Below are 24,743 nucleotides of genomic sequence, written 5' to 3' on the forward strand. Positions count from 1 at the left end.
TGGGAGCTGCGACCTGGATTTACACAGCCCCTTCTGACCACGGCTGTCCTCCGCCCTGGCCAAGAGTGTGCCCTGAGCACAGGGACAGGTGGGAGCGCGTACTGTCCTGGTGGGGTCCCTGCTCCAGCTGTTGAGATCAAGGGAGACGTGTAGCTGCCATAGGCAGAGCTGCTCCAGGAAAGTATGGTTTGTACTGCAGAAGTTTCAGGCAGCAACTAGTCCAGCCTATATGCTGTCTTTTGGCCAACCCTGCAAAATACCAGCTCATTTACTACCATGCATTTCCCAGGACTAACTTGGCTAAGTATGTTTTATCCCATTTTTCTGCTGCAGGATCAGTCTGTTTAATGACACTAAAAAGAAATTGCTCTTAAGAGAATTCTCCCTCATGCCAAAATTGTACAACACAGAATAATTAGAGCTATGGTCTTTCAGACAAAGGGAAAACACTCTGGTCAGATGGATGGTGTTCAGAGATGGTGAGTTTGATCCAAAATGGAGCTTCATGACAGTGCTTAGGGAAGAAATGTGCTTTGCTGAACATTCCCAATAACCATGATAATTGGATATGAGCCGGCAATGTTCGCTCGCAGCCCAGAAAGCCAATCGCATCCTGGGCCACATCAAAAGAAGCGTGGCCAGTAGGTCAAGGGAGGGGATTCTGTCCCTCTACTCTGCTCTGGTGAGACCCCACCAGGAGTACTGCATCCAGCTCTGGGGCTCCCAGAAGGACATAAGAAGGACATGGACCTGTTGGAGGGAGTCCAGAGGAAGGCTACAAAGATGATCAGAGGGCTGGAGCACCTCTCCTTTGAGGACAGGCTGAGAGAGTTGGAGTTGTTCAGCCTGGAGAAGACAAGGCTCCGGGGAGACTTCATTGTGGCCATTGAGTACTTAAAGACGGCTTATAAGAAAGATGGGGACAGACTTTTTAGTAAGGCCTGTTGCAATAGGACAACCGGTAACAGTTTTAGACTGAAAGAAGGTAGATTTGGTTTGGACATAAGGAAGGAATACTCTATGATGATGGTGATAAGACACTGGAACAGGTTGCCCAGAGAAGTTGTGGATGCCCCATCATTGGAAGTGTTCAAGTTCAGGTTGGAAGGGGCTTTGAGCAACCTGACCTAGTGGAAGATGTCCCTGCCCAGGACAGTGGGGTTGGAAGTAGATGATCTTTAAAGGTCCGTTCCAACACAAACTTCTATGATGCTATGCTTTCCATCATAGTGCACGCTTCAGCATTCAGCTTGCGAGCCTTTCAGCAGTGAGGTTATTCACCAGGAAAACAGAGTAATCAATAAATGATGGACTAAGAGGTGATGTGACATCTACGGGAGGTGCAGCCAGTAAGTCAGAAATGAAGCCGTGTTTCTTTCACTGGGATGAAACTTTGCAATGTGGAAGTGTGCAATTCTGCCTGTGGGAAGGAGAGGTGCCGGCAAGCAGTGCTCTCATTCGGATCCTGGAGACTGCGGTAGGGGATCTGATCAGCTGTCTTTCAGGCAGAGATGTTTACACCACCAGTGGACTACCACTGTTTCCTTAAGCAGAGACCTCCACCCATGAGCTTTTCCAGTTCTCCTTCTACACCAAGTCCACCTGGTCAGCTCAAACCAGTTTTATCACTGGTTTAAATAACCTGGCTAATTTCTCACCGAAGCAAAGGCAGAGAGCTCACGTGCTCCAGTCTGTGGTAACTTCTGGCAGAAAAGCAGTAACAGGCAGCTGGGGTGTCGGGGTGACCTCTCAGAAGCTTTCTAACCATTTGCAAAGAAATGAGCTTTAAGGTTGTTCTAAATGGTAGGAAACTTTGCAGAGTTGGTACATCTCTGCTCTTTCATTCTGGTAATGTGCTTTCAGAGTCATACCCTTTTAATAACAGAGGTAAGTCTTGCATGTGGTACCTCTTACTAGATCATCTGATCTGGTTGGGGAAAACAGACCGGGTGCTTCTGTGCTCAGAGGCTGTGCTGAAACAATACGAAGGGGAAGACCTAATAAATCTGAATCTCAGCATGCTTCAAGTGTAGAAATATTTAGACTTGAGCTTCAGGGTTGTGTTTGGCAGTTGAATGAATTACAGACACCACTAATAGGCCTGCATTTCAAAGCCCTCTTTTCAAGCATCCTTTAGTAATACCTGGAATTCCTGAAGTATCTTTACAAACACACATAGCGGTAATATTTTCTGATTGTGAGTGGCTAGTTTTCTCAGGAAGTCTGATCTTCCTTTGGAAATGGCTCTAATCTTGACAGCCTTCCTTTGCCTCTAGGCCTCTTCTCACATTGTCTCATCCAGCTGCTATGAAGAACTCTTTACAGCCTTCATTAGATGCAAGCTGTAGTTTCCACCGACAGTATGGAGCATGTTCTGGGAAACCACTGCAGCTCTATTATTAAATACCACTTAGGTCCTGCAGTTACAGTTTACTTTGAGAGAGGAATGAGGAGAAGACCTGAGGACTTTTGCAAGAGGACTTGACCCCGTCACCTGCAAGGACCTTCTTCCTCAGGCTGCTTTTCTAAATAAAAATATCTCCGAACAGGATCTTGAGGAATTGCAGCCTTCAAACTTCATCCTGATGGATGCTCAACTGAGGATGTGGTGGAAGGCGGCAAACCCTGCCCCAGCCCTCGGGCCCTTGGGCCGGCTCCCTGCAGCCCAGCAGAGCTGAGAACTCTCCTGTAGGTGCTGCATCGCTGCAAGCTGGACCCTGAGGGCTCCCTGCATTGCTCCTTCCCCATGCTGCTGAAGGTGATAGAGGAGCTTGCCTCAGCCGCGGACTTTCCTGCAATGGGAAAGCCCCAGGTCCTTTTCCCAGCCCTGTAGCACTGGAGAAGTCTGAACTAAGCAAGGGAGAGCTCTGGCCTGGCTGGAAATCTGGGGTGGGAATCTCCCAGGGTGAAGTTAGCATTGAAGAAATTAAAAGAGAAGAAGATTGCTCTTAGTCACCATGCTCTAGTGTACATGACTAGATGGAGAAGAAAGTCCGCTTCCTCCTGAGGAGGTGCAAAAGGGGACAGGCAGGGTGGGTGCAGCTTCAGCCCTTTTTTCTTTGGCCTGAAGAGCTCCCAGATGGTCACGTCCCCTGTCCCTCCGTGTGCCTCTTGTTTGCAGAAAGCCTGGCCTGGGCCAGGAGGGATCTGGCGCAGGGGAGTGCTAAGCCCCAGCCCTGGGGCTGTCCCCATGGCTGCAGCTGTGGGCTGGCCCTGGAGATGTCCCCATGTGCCCGACATGGGGCTCGGAGTGGGGGCTCCCCCACCACCTCTGCTTTCCTCCCCTCATTGCACATACTAACCTGCACCAGGCTTAATGGCCACCGGATTGACCGCAGGTAACTCCAAGTTGGGTACCAGCTCGTATCCTTTCTCTTGCTGTTTTCCTTTGCCTTCGTGGTACCTGCTGTAGATGCCACGGCCGGCGGAGTATCCCCCCAGGTAGGAGCCCCTGGGGCCCGGGGCTCTGTTGCCAGCTGCACCTCGCCCTCTGCCTCGTATGCTGCCTGCTTATGATAACAACATAGAACAGGATGGTGAATAACGGAGAGCAACAGCCCCACGGGGAGCACGAACGGCCCCAGGCTGAGATCGGGAGGCCTGTGCTTACAAACGAGGCTGCTGAAGTTTGATCTGAGCCCTGGTGACCTCGCGTAGGAAAACAGAAGAGTTTTGCCTTAGAAGCACCCAGTAAGCCTATGCAAGTTTTGCTCTTGATGTTTCTGACCATATATTAACTGCTTATTTATACTGATACAAGCCTCATGGCCAGTGTTGTGGGTATAATGCGCTCAGCAGAGTGAGAGGGGCTCCTCCAGAGTGATTTCTATGCAGCAGGAACAGCTTCTGCTCTCAGCTGTCCTCCAGAGGAGACCCAGCCTCTCAGCTGGCCGCAATGGGATCCTGCAGAGATGGCCTGAAGCTGTACCTGGCCTTCAACCAGCTTTGTCCCACCATTGCATATATTTTTACTAGTGTTGTTTGTTTTCTCTGCTATTCTATTAGCGATGTGAATATAGCCTATCCCCAAAAATATTTCCTTTATTTATTTTAGTGACTTCACGCACGTTATGACAGTACTTTGGACACTGGGGTATTAATGTGCTCTATGATGGCCTAACTGAATATTTAGACAGTCAGTTAACTTCTTTGTAGTTCATTGCAAATACAAATCTGGAAACTGAGAAGAAGCTGAAATTCTTGATCAACTAGGGTTAAGAATATTTCTTGGTTTACATGGGTGCTTTAAGAATATATTCATGCTAAACTGCCTGTTATATGGAAATACACATTAAGTTTCAGGAAACTATAATTCCTGTAAGTAGGCAATAATTGTAATTATAACACCAGTTATAGCTGCTAGGTTTTTTATGAATAACTGATTTTTGGTTAATTTTTAATGACTAACTGATAACTCATTAAAGTATACATAATAAAAGAATTATTCTGCGCTCAGACAATTCCTTCTGCTCATAGTTCTCAAATGACTTCATGAAGGACATAGCACTACTGTCATTTTAATGCAGAGGGCAAATGACACCTGGAGAGCTCCCAGCTGAGGCTTTCCCTGACATCCCTCCCTTTGAATGACCAGGTCACTGTACCCACACCCCAGGAGAAGGCAAAAGGAACACTCTGTCACGATCTCTAATACTTAGGAACGGTCTCTTTGGAAGGAGGCACCAGAAGCTGGAGTCCTTGGACTTGTTCAGACTTAGTACAGCACTCATAAAAAACATATCCCTCTCTTCCCCATTCTGTGCTTGGCTCCTTAGCTCATTCTTAATCATAGTTTTGATGCCTCCCTCATACTAGCCTGTACACTAGCAATTATTTATAGATAAATACACTCTGCATAGTCATAAATTAAAATGAAACAGAACATAAACATGGCAAAAAGACCTACAAAAGAGTGTTTCAGAGAGAAGTGCATACCACCAGCTGGCCTTTGGCTCTGGCAGACCCTGGGTGACACCAGCCTGAGCCCAAACCTGCCCATCACATCCCCTAATCGTGCTTACTAACCTTTCACAAAGTAATCTCTGTTGGGCCCGATCAAGGCATTGTATGGATATCCATAATATGCTAGTGTGTACGGATCACAAGAGTAAACATAATTAGGTTGCTGAGTTACTTCAGGCGTTGCTGCGGCCCCTCCTTTTGCTGCTTTCTGGTAGCGAGTGTATTGCTCCTTGTCTACCGGCTTGGCCAAGGTAACCTCCAGGCACGAGCCTTCCAGTTCGACACCATTAAGGTTGTTCATGGCGTGAATGGCATCTTCCCTGGTTGTAAAGTGCACAAAGGCGTAATCACGTATTTTTTTCACCCGCTCTACACAGCCAGGGTTAAACTGCCCAAAGACCTTTTTAATGGTGTCCTCTGTGGTCTCAATCATTAAATTCCTCACATAGAGGATTTTAACAGTCTCCATGACATCTTCATCCACATCTATCTCTGGTTCTGCCCAGTCAACAGCAATCTGGTGTCCCCACAGCTGGATCCTTCCCGGCATGAGTTTCCTCCTGGCCATTGCCGCTGCTCGGTGGCTCTCATACTCCACGAAGGCGAAGCCTCTGTTCTTCATCTTGTCTGCGGCGCTGGCATACACGATGACATCCAGCACGCCTTCTGTCACCTTGGCGATCTCTTCCAGGATCTCCTCTCTCTTCTTCATCTTGGGAATGCCTCCAATGAAGAGCCGGCAGTTATCCACACTGCAGCAGACACCCAGCAGCCTGCCGGGGCGGATTTCATAATTGTTCAGCTCCCTGACGGCACGCTTCGCCTCATGCTTCTGTGTGTACATGACGAAGGCGTAGCCACGGTTCTTCCCATCAAAGTCCATCATCAGGCGCATTTCATAGATGCGGCCAACAGACTCGAACACAGGGACGAGCTCATCTTCATAGACATCACGGGGGATTTTGCCCACAAAGACTTCACAGCCACGAGGAGGGTGCAGGCCCTCCCAGCCGGGAGGAGGGCCGCCGTACTTGCGTTGCCCATTCTCCTGGATCATGCTATATCCCGTGCGCTCCATGAGGGCCAGCAGAGCCGCCTCATTGGGTGCACCGGCAACGCCTTCAGGGACTTTCGTGGTAGCCACGTTGGAGGAATCGTTGCTCATCCTTGCAGTGGAGTCCTCAGCGGTCATTGTGTCAAACTCATTCACAGCCTGATAAAACCTGGGCAAAGGAAGAAGGAGGGCACTCATTAGAAGCTGTTAGCTACCACCAGAATCCCACTCCTTTCTTTTGTCTTCCTGCACTTGTTCTGCAAGTTCATTTTTCAAAATGTGACGAAGGCTGCAGAAAAGCAGATGAATGAGCCACACTAGCCTGAGCATTTATATTTGAGGGGGAGCGCAGCCTGGATGTAGGCACATCCCTTCTCTGAGGGACATGTGAGGATCTCCTGCCTGTATCACCCCAGCAATGAAAGCTGCTGCCACAGGAGGCAGAAGACACACAAAGGGATGCCACCAAGCAACTCGAGACCCTAGAGAGGCTCGTCTCCTCTTTGAATGGGTAAGAAGGAGCTGGCATGGGACTGGAAAAGGGAAGACACTGCTATGGAGCAAGTGGTTCCCACCTCCAGAGCCCTCTCCTCCCTCTCAGTCATTACTTAGTTAATCCATCTACTCCTGAACAGCTCAAGTGCCAGGTGCCAGTGAAAGACGGCAAATGCATGAGACGCACCAGGCATGGTTCCCATTTGATAACAACCCCTTGATCCTCTAGGCCTTCACAATAACAGTTGAGTAGGAAATAATAAATATGCTTTAGCATTGGAGGACAAATTCTTGTTCTCCCATACAAAGGGTGATCCAGCAAGCTTCTGAGTTGCCTGCTCCTTGTGGTACAATGTCTGGCATGTTTGTCTCTTCTGTTATTACAACAGCACTTCAAAAAAGCTGAGGAGAATCACTCCCTTATGACAGGCAACTTGCTTTAGAGCAATGGGCCTGCACAGCCCTGCAAGCCAGCAAGAGGAAGGCAAATCACAGAAACCTCATTCTGCATTTGAACACAGGTGGAAAACAGGAAATGCAGGACATACGGGAGGAGATGACCATGCTAAGGACCACAACTGCAAGACAGTGGGCTTCCTCCTGAACACAGTAAAGTAAGACACTTTGGGACTCTGAGAGTAGTTAATTCATTGACTTTTAAAGCTGGAAAGGTCCATCAATCCATTTAATATGAGTGATTGTATATGACACAGACCATTACATTTTATTGTTATTTGCACATTCAGTCCTATAACATTTATCTGAGTAAATCGTATCTTCCAGAAGGACATTGGTTTTAAGGAATCAAAGAGCCGTAGACGCCACCACTTCCCTTTATGTCTTGTTTGCTAATCAATTCCTCAGGCAAGCAAGCGTGCTGTGTTTCTCGTGAGAATTTGTCTAGCTTTTGCTTCCAGCTAGGATTACCTGTTAAACCTTTCAAGACCTCTGCTTTTGCCTTATGATGAAATTTCAAGTCATATAATCAAGCCACAACTCTGTCTTATTAATAAAACTTGCAGGCTGAACTCCTGAATTCATCCACAATCAGTCATTTCTTCACCTAAAATTGTTTTTGTGGCTTTTTTGACAGTTCTGTAGGCTTTCAGCCTTTTTCACCCTTGCTATACACAGACGTGAAGATCATCCCTCTTTCTTCTCCCCAAGTCTCCGTATCGCCAAAGCCTGTTTCTCCACACCTTCTCACTAGCAAACCATGTAGAGGTTCTTTGTCATTCTTAACCCCAAATCCTTTCCAGAAGTAGCACTTGCTGGGGTTATGTCCCATGCGGCAGGCATGCCTTGTGTTTGTTACTCCCAGATGCCACAACCTTCTGTTCAACCCTATCCCAACTGCCTTTTGAGTAGATCCCACCTACTGAGTGCTACACCATTGGCTCCTCCTCATTGTTTTTTACAACTCTATCAGCCTTTGCATCATACACCGATTTATTTGCCATGATTTGCATTCATGACCACTTTGTTGATGGAGCTGTCAAAGAACACTGGCCCCTGTAGGAAACTCTGCAAACCACCATAAGAAATGCTCCCTATCTGGGTTTGACAGGATTATTTTCCAAAAAAAAAGGACAAAGCTTCAGACAGATTTATTCACTCTATGTAGTCGTGTTATTCAGTGGGACACAGGTTTCTCTCTGTCCCACAAGGACTCCGATATATACCCTTCGTTAGAGCGATTTGGCCATTTTCAGTGCGTTGGTTACCTTGCAGACAGGTCTTTCACTAGTACAGTAGGCCCAAGTCCACAGGAATATGGGCAGAAAATTTACGCACCTAAGTCTGATTTGTGTGGTCCAAAAAACCTGTGTAAACCCTAGTAACGTTAGCACATTGGATATTTTGCAGTAAAGCTCCTGAGCTGCCCAGAATTATGCTGGGCTGTATCTAGAGGTGCCTTTGCGCCAGCCAGGGCAAACACCACTGTGCCTGGTTCAGCTCCTAAATGGGTTTGGGACTGGGAAACCAGACCTCTGAGCCTCGGTCTGTGGTAGGACCTGATCCTGCAAGTGTTTGGGCCACGGGTGTTACACGCTGCCACTTCTGAGCCACTTCCCTTTAAAAATATGGAGATCAGAGAGGGAGGCAGAGAAGATGGAGGGCAGTAATAGTGATGCTGATGCCTAGGCAATACTTTAGAAAACATAATTTCTTTGAAGCCAGGTCTTTCATGGAAGTGCATCAGTTTTCATAGCTTCTTGCTTTAAAATGTTGTTGATAAACATGTTTTGTCAGATTCAAATGTTCACCCTTTTCAATGTGTCACAGTCAGACATTTTCACTTTACTCCTGGGAATTATTTGATATAATTAAAAAAAATTAAGGCAGATGATAAAAACATTTTCAGTTTTCACTTGCCAATTTGTTCCTAAAAATGGGATTTCACCTTTCCCTGAATGAAAGCAAAGCTTGTTAAACAAACACCTTACTGGGGAATAATAGAGTTACCTTTACATGGGCCACCTGTTGGCAAGTGAACTGCTTATCGCCCCAGGTTTGGGTGAGTTTAGAAATGAGTCAGTACCGTCAGTTTTAGGTCAACTTACAAAATAAAAGTCTCTGTATTCCGTTATCTGCAGGGCTCAGTCGCTGGGGCTAGAGTCTGGAAAGCTACAAATGGACACCGGGACTGTGGAGAGAGGAGAGGTAGAGAAAGCCTCCCCTGCCCACCAGAAACCAGCAGGTAATTTGGTGGCCGTCCAGGAATTGGCATGTTCTCCAGCACTTTGCGTGGCACCATCAGGATGATTTTTAGTACTGGAAGTTGTACTTGACGCTGCTGCTAAGTGCTGATGGCCACCTTTGCTGCAACCACTACCATACATGGTTTGTGATAGTGAATAATTAGAAACTCTTTGTGAACCTAAAATGCATTTTATCCCTATGTGATTTATTGCAAATCACGGTTCATGATCAAATGTGTTTAACTTTTTCTGTGCAGCTCCACAGAGCTAGGTTTCATAAGTATATACTACCTAAGACAATTATAGAGCCCATGTAGTCCTACTTGATGCACCTAAATACACACTTAACAACATTCATTGCCACATGACACAATCAACACCTTCACCAAGTTCAGATATCATCTACCTTGATGAGAAAAAAAACACAGGCATGTCTGGTCTGAGATCTCTCTTCTCCTGTTGTTACTGCCTTACAAAACGGGCTGCCAGCACAACCAAATCTATTCACGTCAAAACACAATCACTGTCAAGAAAATTGTTTTCAAAATTACCTATTTCCAAAGTGTTCAGTCCTAGTGGTGCATTTTTTCAGCCCACAATAAACTGGTTATGAAAACGTCCTACCATGTTTTGTAGGTGCCCGTGGGGCACGAGCTAATAACTGTGGGTTTAGTGGGCTTAATAAAGCCAGACTGATTTCAGTACATCCAACAAGTGCGATTAATGCTAGAAGAGGCAACAGATTAAGCTACACTAAAATGTAGTGTCTTGTGAAATATAAGTGCTTGATTTGTAGTCTCTGAGGAGGAAGGTACACCTGATCTTCATGACAAAGATTCATAAAAAAAGAAAAGAAAATTATTAATAATTTTCTTAATAATAATAAAAAGAAAATTAATAATAATATTAATAAAAGAAAAATATTAATTCCTAATGAGAAAGGTTGTGCTTTGGAGACAACTAGGTTTTAAATGACTAATTATCAGGAGTGAAACAAGACTGGCTTCTTTTCTTTTCAGAAAAAGGTAAAGCCTGCTTGATTTTTCAGCGGCCCGTTAGATGGATGCCTCCTGCTGCCGGCCCACCGGGAGCCAGGCTCGCGAGCCCTTCGGTTCAGCGTCTCTGCTCCAGGGACTCTCCCTTGCGCAGGTGAACCCTCAGAGGGACACGTTTCACTGAAACCATTCAAAATTTCACTTCCCCTTTCTTACGAAACTCCTTCCCTGCTGCCAATGGGGTGGGTGTAAATAGTTCTTGCCCTAAATATTAATTACCTTCTTTTTAATGTATCTTTTTTTTTTTTTTTGCATCGCAGCTCAGAATATTAAGTGGAAAACTTACTGTGTTGGCCGTGACTGACCTAAAGCACACTGTGAGCAGGCTGATTAACTGGGGCAGATCTTTTATTAAACAGAAGTACCACACCTTGATTAACAACAATGTGGGGCAAAACGCCGATGTCCCTCGTGCCAGGGCAAAGGCAGCTCGGGGCCCCGGGGTGAACGCAATGCCCGCAGTCCATGTACATCTTATCCCTGGGCTGGTCCAGCGCTAGGCAGGCTTTTACAAACACAGGGACACAGCCGGTGTCCTTGTGGTGGCAACCGCGTGTCCACTCCACTCACGTGCTCCTATAAAATGGGTTTGTTTATGTTTGTGCTTAATTCATCCCTCCAAGTTTTGTGTTACATGGGCTTAGAGGCATCATGTGTCCTTCTGCGGGTGACACAGCCACTGGCAGTCCCATAGCACGGGGATGGGTGCCGGCACCGCGGCAGGCAGCAGGAGAGCCCAGGGACACCGGCACCCCAGCTGCAGACCCTGGGCCATACAAACTCCTGCTGAGCTGTCACAGCGTCCCCCCACCGACACCACACCGCCTGCTTGCTTCAAGAAACCACCACAGTTTTGCATTTTAAGCCACAGCTGCTGCAGAGGTCGCTGAAATTTTAACTAAATACACCCTGTCGACAGAGGGGAATAACAGCTACTGGTTTAAATGTGACCTTCCTAGTTTTTTAGTTGAAATAATAAGGGCAAATGGTAATCCTGCTGCTGACGTCGAGCAGGTTGCCGTTAAAGGTCTTTATTTTTAAAAGCTGATTCTTTTCTCACGGCAACTTTAGACACATAAAATGTATACAACAACAACAGCAGCTTACTAATAACAACTGTATAACTTTATCACAAACATCAGATATCCACAGAAGCGCTCCTGCTGAAAACCCAGTTTGCCTGTTTACAGATTTATCGTTTGAGCAGGAAAATGCAGTGGCCACGTCCATTCGAAATAAGGTAGCTTCAAGTGTAATGTGCAAGTTACCTCCCCTTTTAGAGGTAACTACGGTACCATTACACATCCGTTTTCTTTTTCTTGGCAAGGCTGTCACACCTTTCTTACGATTTATTTGCATAAATGAGATGAACAAAGCCAGTGTCTTTGGGGCTGTTTACTCCTTCCCAAACTAATGGCGGAACAGAAAGTCCCACCTCTTTTACGAAAGTGCATAACGTAGACACCAGTCCCGCAAGTGTTCGCTGCCATCCCCATGTGCTTCCTGGCCAAAGGCTTCACCCTCTGTTTGCAATCAGCTCAGGGGACATCCTGCTGGAAGTGTTGCCCTTGGCTCCTCTCCGTGCACAGCACGGGCAGAGGCCAGGCAGGCAGCAGGTGCGGTGGAAAAAAGGATCTGATCTTTGGGGAAAAATCCATGCAAAGGCTTTGCCTGGCTCCAAATTAATTTATATTTCAAGTGTCAAAGGCTAGCTTGTTTTTCAACAGTGTGGTTTTCGACAGGAGATGGACCACAGCTTGGTTCCCAACCTGTTGTCACTACCGAAACGCAAACATCTGAAGTTGGATGTTGTGGTGGGTCAGTGCAGGAGAGAGCGCAGCGTTCCCACACGGCTTTTCGGCCAGGGACCTTTTCTGAAAGCCTTTCACACAGGAAAGGGAAAGTTACTAGGGATGGATGATGTCATCAGACTTTTAACAAAGAAAGCAATACTTGAGGCCAACAGACCATGCAAATGTCTGCAGTGTGTCAGACACTCCACTTTACCTGCAGCTGAACTGGGCAAAGAAGTTGCCCCAGGCTGGGTTAAACGATTTGAAAAGGTGTATTTTCTTAATCGGTATCGTTTTTGGCAAAACTCTGTGGAGAAAGTGGTGAACTGCGTCAGCAGATCAGAAGGGACAGGAACGTACGGCTGGCAAGAGACTTGATCACTAGCTTATGATGAGCAGCTCAGGAGAGTAATCTCATAGATCAGATCAGCACTCACTATTGGCAACGACATGTCTGTCTGCTCTGCAAGCCACCCTGCTGCCAGCACTGCTAAAGCACTGCATATTCTCATCATCATGCATGTGCCTGAAATAATGCAATCAAACTTGTCCATCTCCAGCTTAGGGTCACCTGGGAGAAACCTTTTGGCTCAGGTGCTGCATGGTGCCCAAGAAGACGCATATGCAGCAGCATTTGCAGCCCAGAAAGCCAACTGCATCCTGGGCTGCATCAAAAGACGCGTGGCCAGCAGGGCGAGGGAGGGCATTCTGCCCCTCTACTCTGCTCTGGTGAGACCCCACCTGGAGTACTGCGTCCAGCTCTGGAGTCCTCAGCCCTAGAAGGACATGGACCTGTTGGAACGGGTCCAGCGGAGGGCCATGAAGGTGATCGGAGGGCTGGAACACCTCTGCTATGAGGACAGGCTAAGAGAGCTGGGGTTGTTCAGCCTGGAGAAGAGAAGGCTCCAGGGAGACCTTATAGCGGCCTTCCAGTACCTAAAGGGGGCCTACAGGAAGGATGGGGAGGGACTCTTTATCAGGGAGCGTAGTGATAGGACAAGGGGTAATGGTTTCAAACTGAAAGAGGGGAGATTTAGATTAGATATTAGGAAGAAATTCTTTACTGTGAGGTTGGTGAGGCACTGGCACAGGTTGCCCAGAGAAATTGTGGATGCCCCATCCCTGGAAGTGTTCAAGGCCAGGCTGGATGGGGCTTTGAGCAACCTGGTCTAGTGGGAGGTGTCCCTGCCCGCGGCAGGCGGTTTAGAACTAGATGATCTTTGTGGTCCCTTCCAACCCAAACCATTCTGTGATTCTATGATTTCCCACGTATGTTCAGGCATGAACACGTACAACGGTGGCTCTCTGCCCACTAGAAGTACTACGCTTAAATGCAAAGAGAAACAGCATAAAGTACCTAAGGGGTAGGACAAGACCGACCTACTAAATCCCCAAGCTAGCTGCTGAAATTCCCACTTCTGCTAATGGTGACCCTCGGGATCCTAACCTATCATCAGGGGTCTGGCCACTGATTTCGGTGGGAGAGTTCATATTTCAAGCTTAAACTTCAATTTTATTCTGGTCAGTGAGTCATGTTCCCCTTGTATGGGACAAATTAATGCTCTGGGCCTGAAAAGCAGTTTTCAGGGTGAAGCTACTGCAGAGAGGGTCCGTGCACAATTCTCAGCTGCTTGAATTCTTCCTAAGTGGCCTAAGCACATTAAAAATGGTCGGTTCCATTTAAAACACACCAAAAACTGTTGGCTTCATTTTTTGGTTGTGTTCTCTTCAAAGAAGGAATATGAGGAAACAGAAAATTAAGGGCGATATTTCCAACAGTATTCAGCATCTACCACTACTCCCCCTGACATCAGTTATAGGACTCTAATGGCTTCTATAGGGATATATTTAAGAAAGTGATGAGCATTACTGAAAATCCTGCCTTAAAAGTTTTGCAGGGACTGGTTACGTCCTCCACGCACCAATCAAAAGTAGTATTTGGCTTAAAAAGCTGTAACAAAATTACTATAAATCTGTTCTTTTACTCCTTGCTCCTTTTTAGGAGGAAAACACCTGAAATTATTCTGTAAATCAACATCCTGGAATTTCCCAGGTTAAAACTTGAATGCTAATGAGATAACTGAACAGTGAATTTGTACAGTCAACAATTGGCTACAACTTCAGACTAGGATTTGAAGGTTAAACTTCTTAATTTCATCTTAATATCATTAAGAACAATAACAACCACCGATCTAATTCTCTTAGCCATATTATACCAGTTCCCTTAGCCATATTAATCTTACCTCACAAGAATTTTATAGACAATTTAAAAAATGGAGCTGAAATTATGATCTCCCTACAAAATAAAGTCACCTTGTATTGTGCAAACTTCCTGCCTATTTTGTTATCAACCCTCTCGGCATCCTTCTAAGGCGTATTTAACTTGGAGTGTGATCCTGCAAAGGCTGTCAAAGTATTATCCATAAGCACTACCAGTGCCCAGCAGTGAACGTTCCCAGGACGGAGGTCCCTCAACGACCTGACCTCCTGGCCTAGAAACTGCAAAGACAGTATTCAATGATGATGATATCTCAAATAATAAAGTGAGAAAACTTTCCTGAGCCTGGCACTTTACTTCTTGCCATTGCATTTTTGATGATCACAAGTGAAAATTTCATCCATGCATATCTGAGTTTCCCATGTCGAGAATGAAGTGATGCTGATGAAAAAGTTAGTGATGTGACAAAGCACCACCAACACCTAAAGCATCCTACCAATGTGGTTGCTATTTTCGCTGCTTCTGCAATGTGAATTCTGTCAATGAAATGTGTGTTTCTTGAGTGTTTTTACACTACTGCAGTGCCAAACCAGCCACCTTGGCTTAAACCACTTCTGAAGGAAGTTTGGGTAAGTGAAACCCAGTCTCCTCCCTTATTTTATCATGCACTTTGCTGCGAGTCATTAGGAACTTTGTCCCAACAAGTTGTGTAACCCGTGTGTTGCACCATTTGCCCCAGCTCCATCTTTTACCCAGTCGAACTCAAAGTAATCCTGTAACTCAGCTATTTTGATAGAACCGGTTGCTGGTTGAGGCTGAAGTTATTATCCTGCAAGATATTGAAGCCACATGTTGAGGAAAGCTGAGAAGATGAGAGATGACTTGTGTAATCATGCTTATCAGCTTTCAAATCAGGAAACAACACAACTCTTCTCTCCAGATTCCCATATTTCAATCTTGTCAACAAAGTCTATTATTACCACGGTCAGACAGGAAAATGTGTGACATATAAATAAAGTGCAATGTAGTGACTCGGTATGTAACAAGTCCTTCCTATTCTGGATGAGCTGTACTTGATGGGAAACTTTTTGCTGCATTTGTTTACCATGAATGCAATTAAACAGTGTTCTCTGCAGACATGCTGGTAGTGACAAGTGTGTCCTCCTCATTAACTGTCAGCTTTAACAAGTATTCTTTCTAGGAAAGCAAGAAGTCTTCAATTCAGTGTGGACTAGGAGCTCGCAAGCTTTTGCCAGAAGAAAGACAGGAAAAACTATCTTCTGCAACTGAAAAACAAAACCACGACTAGACTCACCTGTTAATTATTACACAAGAAAGATAAGATGTTCACCTATTTCACTTGCCTCTTCGAAGAAAAACCTTATATATGAACATGGTGATTTAATTTGATCATTGAAAATGTCTGTGAAAGGCTTTGCTGAACTCTGTGGAGTCGGGATATGCATTCATGTGCTTGTGATTTTTCTTTGTTATTGTAATGCAGAGCACTCTGTCCATCCATCCGTCTATGTAAACATTACAGCAACACGTTCCACTCTACAGTGCAACCCAGAGTATCTAAAAAAGTTCATAAACTACAGCTTCTTTCAGCCTTTCTGATCTAACTTTTTCAGGTAACTCTTCTGGAGATCCCAGAGTGAAATGTAACACATCCTGCCTGTTCATACAAAGTCTACTCGCTTAGTTAATTTCATAAAAATAGCTTCAGACTTTTCAGCTCACCCTAATCTTATGCACTATTTTCATTGCAACATTGTCAGTTTTGTGTCCACCACGTGAATGCTGCACCAACGGGGGCCCAACCTGCTTTCAGCAGGAGGCAGAGATTTCAGGGAAGCCTGAAAGTGGCCCAACGTGTTCCCTCCCCCTCAGGTCACAGAAATGAAAACCGGCATAAAGCAAACCGCAGTTGGGATGTGAATGTTCGCTGCTGAAAGTACATTAAACTCAAAGCATTTGGCTTAGTCAGTGACTGGGTGTTGTTTTTTTTTTTTTCTCTTTGTGCACTGACATTTGACCCCTTTTATAATATGCACCTTGCACCACTGAAACCCAGTTAGTTATTTATTAAACTCAGGTACCAATGGCTGACTTGTACATATCACTCTTTTAACTGCCTGGCGTTGCCCGTGTGCGGAGGAGAGGGGGATGAAAGGCAATCGTCTTTGCTGTGAAATTCTGTCATATCGGCAGAAAGGAGCTGCAAAGTGCAGCAAATTGTACCTGACCTCTGATCGAAGAAGTTTGTACAAACCTATGAACCTTGGATTGAAATTGAGAAACGAGGTGTACAAGTACAAGGAAGAGATTTATCCAGCACTTGTTACCTGTGCCTAGGTTTAATATTATAAATTAAAAAAAAAATGTTTAACCAAGGCAGGGACTCTCTCAGGAGGCACCATTCCTGTGCTGGGTTAATTCAAGATAATTTAAGTCTACTGAAATTACAGCTCAGTTGGAAATACCTATGGTTTGGAAATGAAATTTCTGTGCATTTCAGAAAAGGAGTGGCTTTTGAGACAGATGTCATTTGAAATTCAGCTTTTGCTGACCTTAACGGGATTATTATTTTTTTTTTTTAATTAAAAGCTGAAGAAAGAAGACAAGCAACATTTGATTCAGTATCATTTCTTCAGCAAATAATGGAGTTGAAATGCAGAGTTGAATAAGAGAGTAGCAAAATGGCTCCTCCTTTGTTAACTTTATTCATTTTTATCCAACACATTATCGAATCTCAGTTATACAGTGCAGAGCTATATGAGAAACCCATGGAAAAATAATCAAACCAACAACATTACAACCAGCTCTTGATAGACAGTCATATAGCCTTGTCTTGACGAGCAAAAAGGACATGTTTTGCAGTTCTGTTAGACTAATTGTGTTCATTTAACTAAAAAGCTCTCTCAACTCTTTCAGACACTGTCAAGGTCTTTGGTGCAACATCATCAGCTAACACTAACATGCCCCACCATGGACTGTGTCGGGTGTGAAGGCCTCCAGAGATCAGCTGTGATAATACGATCGACAAAGACGCCCTTTCTGCAGCCCAGCCTGTCAGGCCATGGAGCGTTGCAAGTGATGGCAGTAACCTTGTGCGGTGACATCCCTCACACAAGCACTGGCTGTCATCCATGGCAAGCCTGGGTGTGCAAAGGAGCACTTTACACACACATTTTGAAGCATGGCTTCAATCCCACCTAGCTCAGGACAAGACACCATTATACACAACTGCTGCATCTGGTATCTGGTCCAACATGTGAATGGACCACTTTGTAATTGGTTTTAATTGAATCTTACTTACAACAACTACATGTCCTTTTTTTTTTTTAAAGTTTTAGATTCAACTGATTTTTTCCAGATTTAAGTTCAAACTTCACTGTTGTTATCAGCACTGACCCCAATAAAGCAATAAATGAATAAATAAATAAGGGTGAAGAGATTAACATCACGTGTCCTATGTCATATACAAGCCTTAAATGTTTCACATGCTACTTTAAAAGAATGTGAATAGAATAATATCAGAACTTGATTCTCTGAAAAGGCTATCAAATATTCAGTATGCAGAACAAGTTATACAGATTCATTTGTATTAATAATAATTGCATATATATTGCTCAACCTTCCTAGCCACTGTCAATCTACAGGCCCCAAATTCTATACCTAAAGCTGACAACACACTTATTAAAGCTTGGTTTTTATGTCAATCTCTTGAAAAAACAGAGCAAAATACCAGCCAGCACAAACAGAAAATGGCAGAGACAACCCAATTGAAAACACAACATAAGGACGTTGTACATGGCTGCCTTTAACTTCATTAATTTAAGATAGTAGAAAAAATATCTCTGAGACACAATTTTATTTGTTTTCCTCTTTTTAAAATATCAAAGGTTTAGTTTTCACTGTTCTGACATTTGCTTTGCTATTTGCTACGCAAATTCTTTTAAATATTCACATGTCGAACTCGTAGTTCAAGCATAGAAGTAGTTGCTTCCTTCTCAAGCAACCCTTCAGGACCCTCTAAAGGAAGGCAAAACCCAAACCCGGCACCTTGACAATGACATACTTTCGGTCTCAACTCCCTGATAAATGAAGACCAGATAAAAATCCCTACAGAGCAAACAAGATTTCCCTTACCTCTCTGGTCCCGCGATCGAAGTGCAACAGGTTAAGAGGACTCACGCCTTTGCCCGACCAACCTTTCTTCCTAATGGCAAGAGCCGTGTAACCTGGTTATAGAGTTTATGCATCTCTTTATTGGCCAGCGAGCGTTAGCCATTTAAATTCCTTGGGAGTCATTTGTTAAGGGCTCTTAGGCTGAGGCTAAGTGGGTGGGACGGGAGGGAGAGGGGATGTTAGAGCTGCCAGACGCAGAGAGCTCTCCAAAGCGGTTTGAAGATTAATAGAAAACCATCTGCAATGAAGGGATCGTTGGAGGGAGGGCTGGGTCCAACCTTCAGGGAAGCACAGGAAAGAGAAACCGTGACATTTTTGCAGGGAGGAGGAATTTGGAGAGAAAGATTTCATTCAAAATTCAAAACTTGGAAAAAAGGGAGTGAAACATGTACAAACAACTCTTTCCTAGCACAAGGCGTTGTGCAAATATCTTGAGTTACTCACAACAGATAAGATAAGAAAAGGGCATATTTTGCTTGACGGCATGAGGTTTTTACCAGTGAAACCTCTTTTTTTTTTTTCATTATATGCACCCGACAAAATTATTTCAGGCTGTGCTGAATCAATTTACCTTTAGTTGTACAAAATGAGAGCGAGCGAGAGGTAGGTTTACTGATCTCGGGACGGTATGAATAACTCAGCCTGCGCTGTGTACCCGGCGTGCACCGTTTCAGCGGCAAACACGGAAACTCAAACGTGTTTGCTTGAAAGAAAAAAAAAAAAAAGAGCCTGGTGCAGGAGTAAAAGCACAGGGGTGGTAAAACATGATTCATGACAGCAGAAATGGTCTGTACATAACAACGGAGCATTAGGCCCCGGGAGCACTTAGGCAAAGCAAACAACACACCTTCTCGAGCAGCCAAGAGGAGGAACTGCACCGAAACACTCTTTGGATGATGGATTTCCCGGTCAGCAAGCAGCGTGAACAAATGGCCGGTGGGAGAAGAGGGAGCAGGGCGTGCCTTGGGGAAATAACTAATTTCTGGGAAAAGACACTGCCCGGAGAAGGTGAAAAGAAAACAGCGTATTGCAGAAGCAAAACAACTACAGCTTTCAGTCCTTTCACAGTTTTCTATTTTTTTTTTTCTACTGGCATAGCCGTTCCTTTCTTCTTTCTCGTTTTTTTCCAAAAAGTGAAGCCTGGTCCACAAGCAGCACACAGGCAGCAACTTCAGGGCACCCTAGCGTGGATGAAGTGTCATCACCTCTTCATGACAAAGTGTGCAGAGGGCTGGATTCTGCAGAGGAAGCACTGTCAGTTTGTACCAGATGGTGCTTCATAATCATTTGTTCTTGCCCTCCGACTGGTTTAATCTGGGCATGTAGAACTTAGAGACATCCTTGTACTGCAGAGTCAGCGGCTGGTCAATAGAGAAGAGGGGTAGGGGAGTCAACGGGTGTAGAGATAAGAGCTCTAAAATTAGAAGGCTCCAAGTTAGAGAGAGAAATGTGGAGGATGGCAAAGACAGGCAAAAGAAGCGTCTTTTTGGCGGTTTCTGAGAGCAAACAGGAAGGATAGCCGTTCTACTTATACCACAAACCCAAAGGGTGATGGCAATCACCCTGTTCTGGCTTTTTACACTTGTTTATCCACAGTACTGTGGCCGTGGTGTGTTAGGCGCTGTACAAACACACCTGCAGCCCGGATCCTTATCCCAAAATGCCTGCAGCCCAACTACTGTACAAGTCTTTCATCTTCAGAACTCCTCTCTGCAAATGTTAACTCATGCAGAGAAGCAGGTACGGCTCTGCTGGCAAGGAAGTTGCAGCATGGAAATTAGGTGGGGTTTGCCCAAGACTATGGAAGGAATCAGTCTCAAATCCGGTAAGAAAATCTAGGAGATTCTGCCAAAATCAGATCCGTGCCTCAATGCTGCTGATTTACATAGGGAAGTAAGTATAAAGTATTTAGCTGCTATAAGCTCGCAAACCCCCCCTCCACCAGATTAATTTTTTTAAGTCAGTATCCTTCTCTTTACTTTGCATTTTTCTGTTGGAAAACAAACTAAACTTTTAACCATAAGCCTTGTAAAGCCAATCCTATCAGCTGCAATCGTGTATGCACTTGAATGCACAGGGAAGACTATTCTGGTGTAAGCGGAATGAAAAAGCACCGATGCTAGTGAGCCAATGGGCTCAACTTTTGAAGGCTCTTCAGTATACCATGTCAATTAGGCTCATGTAGGGGGGCCATTCAAACGCTTGACTTTCATTTTATACTTTCACTTTTAGCTCCAGCTTGTTATTGGTTTCCAAGCTATGCCACCGTTATCGTTTAGGGCAATGAACATCAGCACATCAAGCCGCTGCAGGTTATTCTGAGGCGTTAGCATCCCCAGCGGCAGAATTTGAAAACTCGTTATTTGTCCCGCAGGCTGTGCTTTTGTAGGGAACCTAACAAAGTTGGGCAGAATACTGCAAGCGTGTCCCCAAGCCTTCCCTTGCAATAGGCACCTGCTTCCCGTCAGCTTCAAGCGCACCGCGTTCATAACGATTACATGACTTTTTATATGCCTCTTTATGATGACTCTGGCATCAGGAGAGGGATACACCTACGGCAGAGTGGGAAAGTGCTAAGGGCAGAGTCATCTGAGCAGCAGGGAAGACGGGTTCTGTACACGCACACACACTCCTCTCCTCATGCAGCATCCACAGCGCTGGTGGAAGGATACAAACACATCTCTCCTAACGTACAGCTTGACTGCAACAATGGAGTGTCACCATCTGTTACAATAATACCATAAGTATTTAGTTGTTTCCTCCGTTTGATGATTGACAGCTAAGCAGGGCACAGATGCTAAGAGATGTGAAAGACGACGGCGCAGGGTCCATCCAGACCAGTCCATGCCTGTGTTTCCTACAGACCTTCCATTTCACAGAATCACAGAATGGTTTGGGTTAGAAGGGACCTTAAAGATCACCTAGTTCCAACCCCCCTGCCATGGGCAGGGACACCTCCCACTAGACCAGGCTGCTCAAAGCCTCATCCAGCCTGGATCCAGCCTCTTATTCTGTCCTGTAGTGGGATTACACATGTAAGGTTTTTCCTAAATAACTGTTTTCCTGAATACAGTGATAGAAAAGGCTGGACATTTGAAGAAAAAGAGTGAGATTCACTGGAACGTGCTAATACCTATTGGACGGGGACCTGCTCCCTGACACAGAATAGGCCTCCAAGGAGATGAAGTGCTTCCCCTCGGCTGGCTGTCTTCTACACACAGACACACAATCTGGCCTCTGCTGATCGGGTGCACTGGGCTCCTCCACGCGAGGACAAGCACCAATAAAGCGTTGGTTCTGCTCTCCGAGATTTTGACAAAGATCAAATCCAAATGCTTTGGGAAATCCAGAGGCTGATCACAGGCTCATCATTTTATTGGGGTGGGGTTATTCTCTGGAGGAGACTGAGTATTTTTGACGATCGTGGTAGGAAACTGGCTTTCAGGAGGTATTTCAAGTCAGCTTGGCATCTTGTGACAGTGCAGACACGAGAGCAAGTGAAAGGGAGAGTAAGGACTGAGTGGTGGGTTGGCTTTTACTGTTATATTTGGTCTTCAAAAACTACTGAGAGATTGTAGCGGAATGAGAAGGGAATCTGCCAAGTAAAATATTTCACCAAAAAGGACACATTAATTTAAGAGTGTCCTGCAAGGTCCCTGATCTTAATCTCAGAAAGTCTTTACAGTTTATCAGCATATTCACATATAGGCCTGTCCTCAGCCACAATACAGCCACAAAAATTAGAATCTCATAATGTAACAAACAGCCTTTTTTCCCCTTTTCTTTCTTTTCCTTCTCTTTTTAACAAAACCACTTTCTGTTTGGTGGAACAGGTTCCCACATGTTTGTAGAACCATTTTATTGCCTATTTGAATGTTTAAAGAGACAACACCACTTTATTTAAATGAATAACATGTCATTTTACACCTGTTCTTACACAACGTGAGTTAATACAGCACAATTCGTCATTTCCTGACTTTCATAAGTTATTGCAGACCAAAAACCAGAGAGATCCTTCAGAGAACATACAGTCTGTACCACAAAACTCTTGTTTCTTCACGGATGGATAGTATACAACAAACACACATATAATTATGTATCTCAAAATGGCTTTACTGTGTCGTCTCAAGAGATGTCTCAGAGGTATTCAGGCACCCAGGTAGACACTTGGAGGCAACAGCTTTCCAGGTACTCTCACACCGAAGCCTTTTCCATGCATAACCTGCGTCAGTGCTTTGATGGAGGATTCCCAATCAACGCCCTTGCAAAGGTGGACTCCCTTTCTGCTCCACCAGCCTCAGCTGCATCTCCCATCCCAGCATGGAGAGGACAAAGTCACAGCCCTGAAGGTGGAGTCCCACCAGGGGGAAATTTGGCCAAGGACACCCTGGGCTTTCCCCTTTTGCTTTTTTTTTTTTTTTTTTTTTAATCTTAGGCTTCTCTGGTTAACGGGCAGCAAGAGTTGCCCTGATAACCTTAATGGTCACTAGACAAAATTTTTGTTTTATTTTTAGCAAACACTTTAATTGTCATTCTGCAATGAAAGTCAGCACAGATGACCACCCTGGAGAGTAGGCTCAGTTTCCCCACGTGTAATTTTGTGCTTTCATTTAAACCTGAAAGCAGGTTTTAGGTTCCAAAATGTGAGAAGATGGATCCTAAATAAACCCATGGAGTGCAACAGATTTTAATTTGCACGTAAAAAAAGGGAGGAAACCAGCAAAACCTAAGGGTTTTTTATATAGCCACAACCATTACCATTACATTTCTGTGGCATGTTTGCTTTCCATTAAAATAAATACAGGGTGGGTTCTGGATAGACATATCTACAAGGGAGGTTAATACGATGATTGCTTTCTAGTCCATGGGTAAATAAAACACTATGGGAAAAAGGTTTAGCCCTGACTAGGCTGATGCAGCTACTCAAGATCAGTGTTTCACACCACGGACTCACAGACATGTTAGGCTGGTGCTGCCAACGTAAGGTCCCACTCCATCCTTCCCACAGCCACCCTGTGCAGCCTCCTCTCGTGCTGCCACAAGCCTTTCTGTGGCTGCACCCTGCGCACACGCTACCGAACACCTGGGCTGGCAGAGGGGAAGAAGAAGGTGGGACCTGTCCATCTGCCAGCATTGCTGGCTTAAAGCACTTGTCAAATCGCCAGCGTTGAGCAAATTCATGGGAAAACAGGGGAAAGATTTCTTTTGAAGCCTGCAGAAGCTAGTTTCACAGCACAGCTCCCGCTCTGGAGAAGCTGATGAGAATTCGCAGTGGGGTAGACAAGAACCTTTCTGTATCACCAAGGAGCTCACCGACCCATCCAGAGAGATCAGAGGGTAGAATAGCAAACTGTTACTCTTTATAAGTTTGGATGCAGCCAGTGAATTTTAGTGCTGCAGGTACTGAAAGGCTGAAGGTACTGGGGGACCCACGGAGGGAGGCCCAGCGTGGTAGTGGGAGCTCCATGGGTCACTGAAAGGCACCCGGTGGCCACCGTGTGTGGCTAGCAGGGACATGCAGCCAGCACAAGCTAACCATGCACCAAACAATTTTGATAGTTAAAAGGTTCCCAGCAAATAATATTTTTGCTGGTTCCCTCTGGGGCCTTTTTGCAAAGGAGAGAATCACAGCATTTTGTGATACATGTTCACAAGAGGGAGGATTAAGACCTCCAAACCTATATATAGGCTTCCAGAATCAAGGTATGAAACCGAGCGTGGTCAGCACACCTAACCGTCTCTTCCAGCAATTGCTCTGCCTTTTCACAGGTCACAGTAGAATATAAGAATATTAAGTGAAAGACCTTGTCCTCCAGCCAACAGGCATCATCTCTGGTTGGGGCAGAAGTTTTTCTATTTTAGTTCTTCATGTCTTATTGAGGATAAGACAGTAAGCGTCACTCGGAAACTGTTTGTAAAAAGAAGTTATCAGATAAGGGACATGACACAGTTTCCTTCAGGAAGACAAATTTATTTTTCTGCCTCCCACTAACATGAAGGAAAAATTTAGAGACTGAATGAGCTGCAGGGGAGTGTACTGTATCCATTAACCCTGGTGTCTCTTACATTATGTTTTATTACACGTTCACAACTTCCATGTCTCAGAACACTGATTTATCATCAGGATTAGAAAAAGCAGCTTCTGATGGTGTCGGCAGAGTCTGACCCGCCATGCACAGAAAAGGCGTCATTACCAAAGAAGTCCCTGTTAAGCAGATGAAGCTTTATACCAGTCCTATGCTGCCAGAATACCTGGGACGGGACTTCACC

At 45.0% G+C, this 24,743-nt stretch overlaps 1 protein-coding gene across 7 annotated transcripts in view; it reads right to left on the reverse strand.

Moving 5' to 3' along the window:
• The window catches only part of RBM47 (RNA binding motif protein 47), an 81,675-nt gene that overhangs the window by 3,746 nt on the left and 53,186 nt on the right, over nucleotides 1-24,743 (reverse strand). For 5 of the 7 annotated variants that reach the window (XM_063336579.1, XM_063336580.1, XM_063336586.1 and 2 more), the window contains 2 exons: nucleotides 5,026-6,185; nucleotides 3,303-3,509 (listed from right to left, as the gene is read on the reverse strand). In XM_063336579.1, the coding sequence (XP_063192649.1) occupies nucleotides 3,303-3,509; nucleotides 5,026-6,185 (1,367 nt within the window). Of the gene's footprint in view, nucleotides 1-3,302; nucleotides 3,510-5,025; nucleotides 6,186-18,434; nucleotides 18,562-24,743 lie in introns of those variants that run through there. The other 2 variants (XM_063336584.1, XM_063336581.1) reach the window with 2 other exon arrangements.

The sequence above is a fragment of the Chroicocephalus ridibundus genome, chromosome 5, assembly GCF_963924245.1.
Source record: "Chroicocephalus ridibundus chromosome 5, bChrRid1.1, whole genome shotgun sequence".
Classification (NCBI taxonomy): Eukaryota; Metazoa; Chordata; class Aves; order Charadriiformes; family Laridae; genus Chroicocephalus; species Chroicocephalus ridibundus.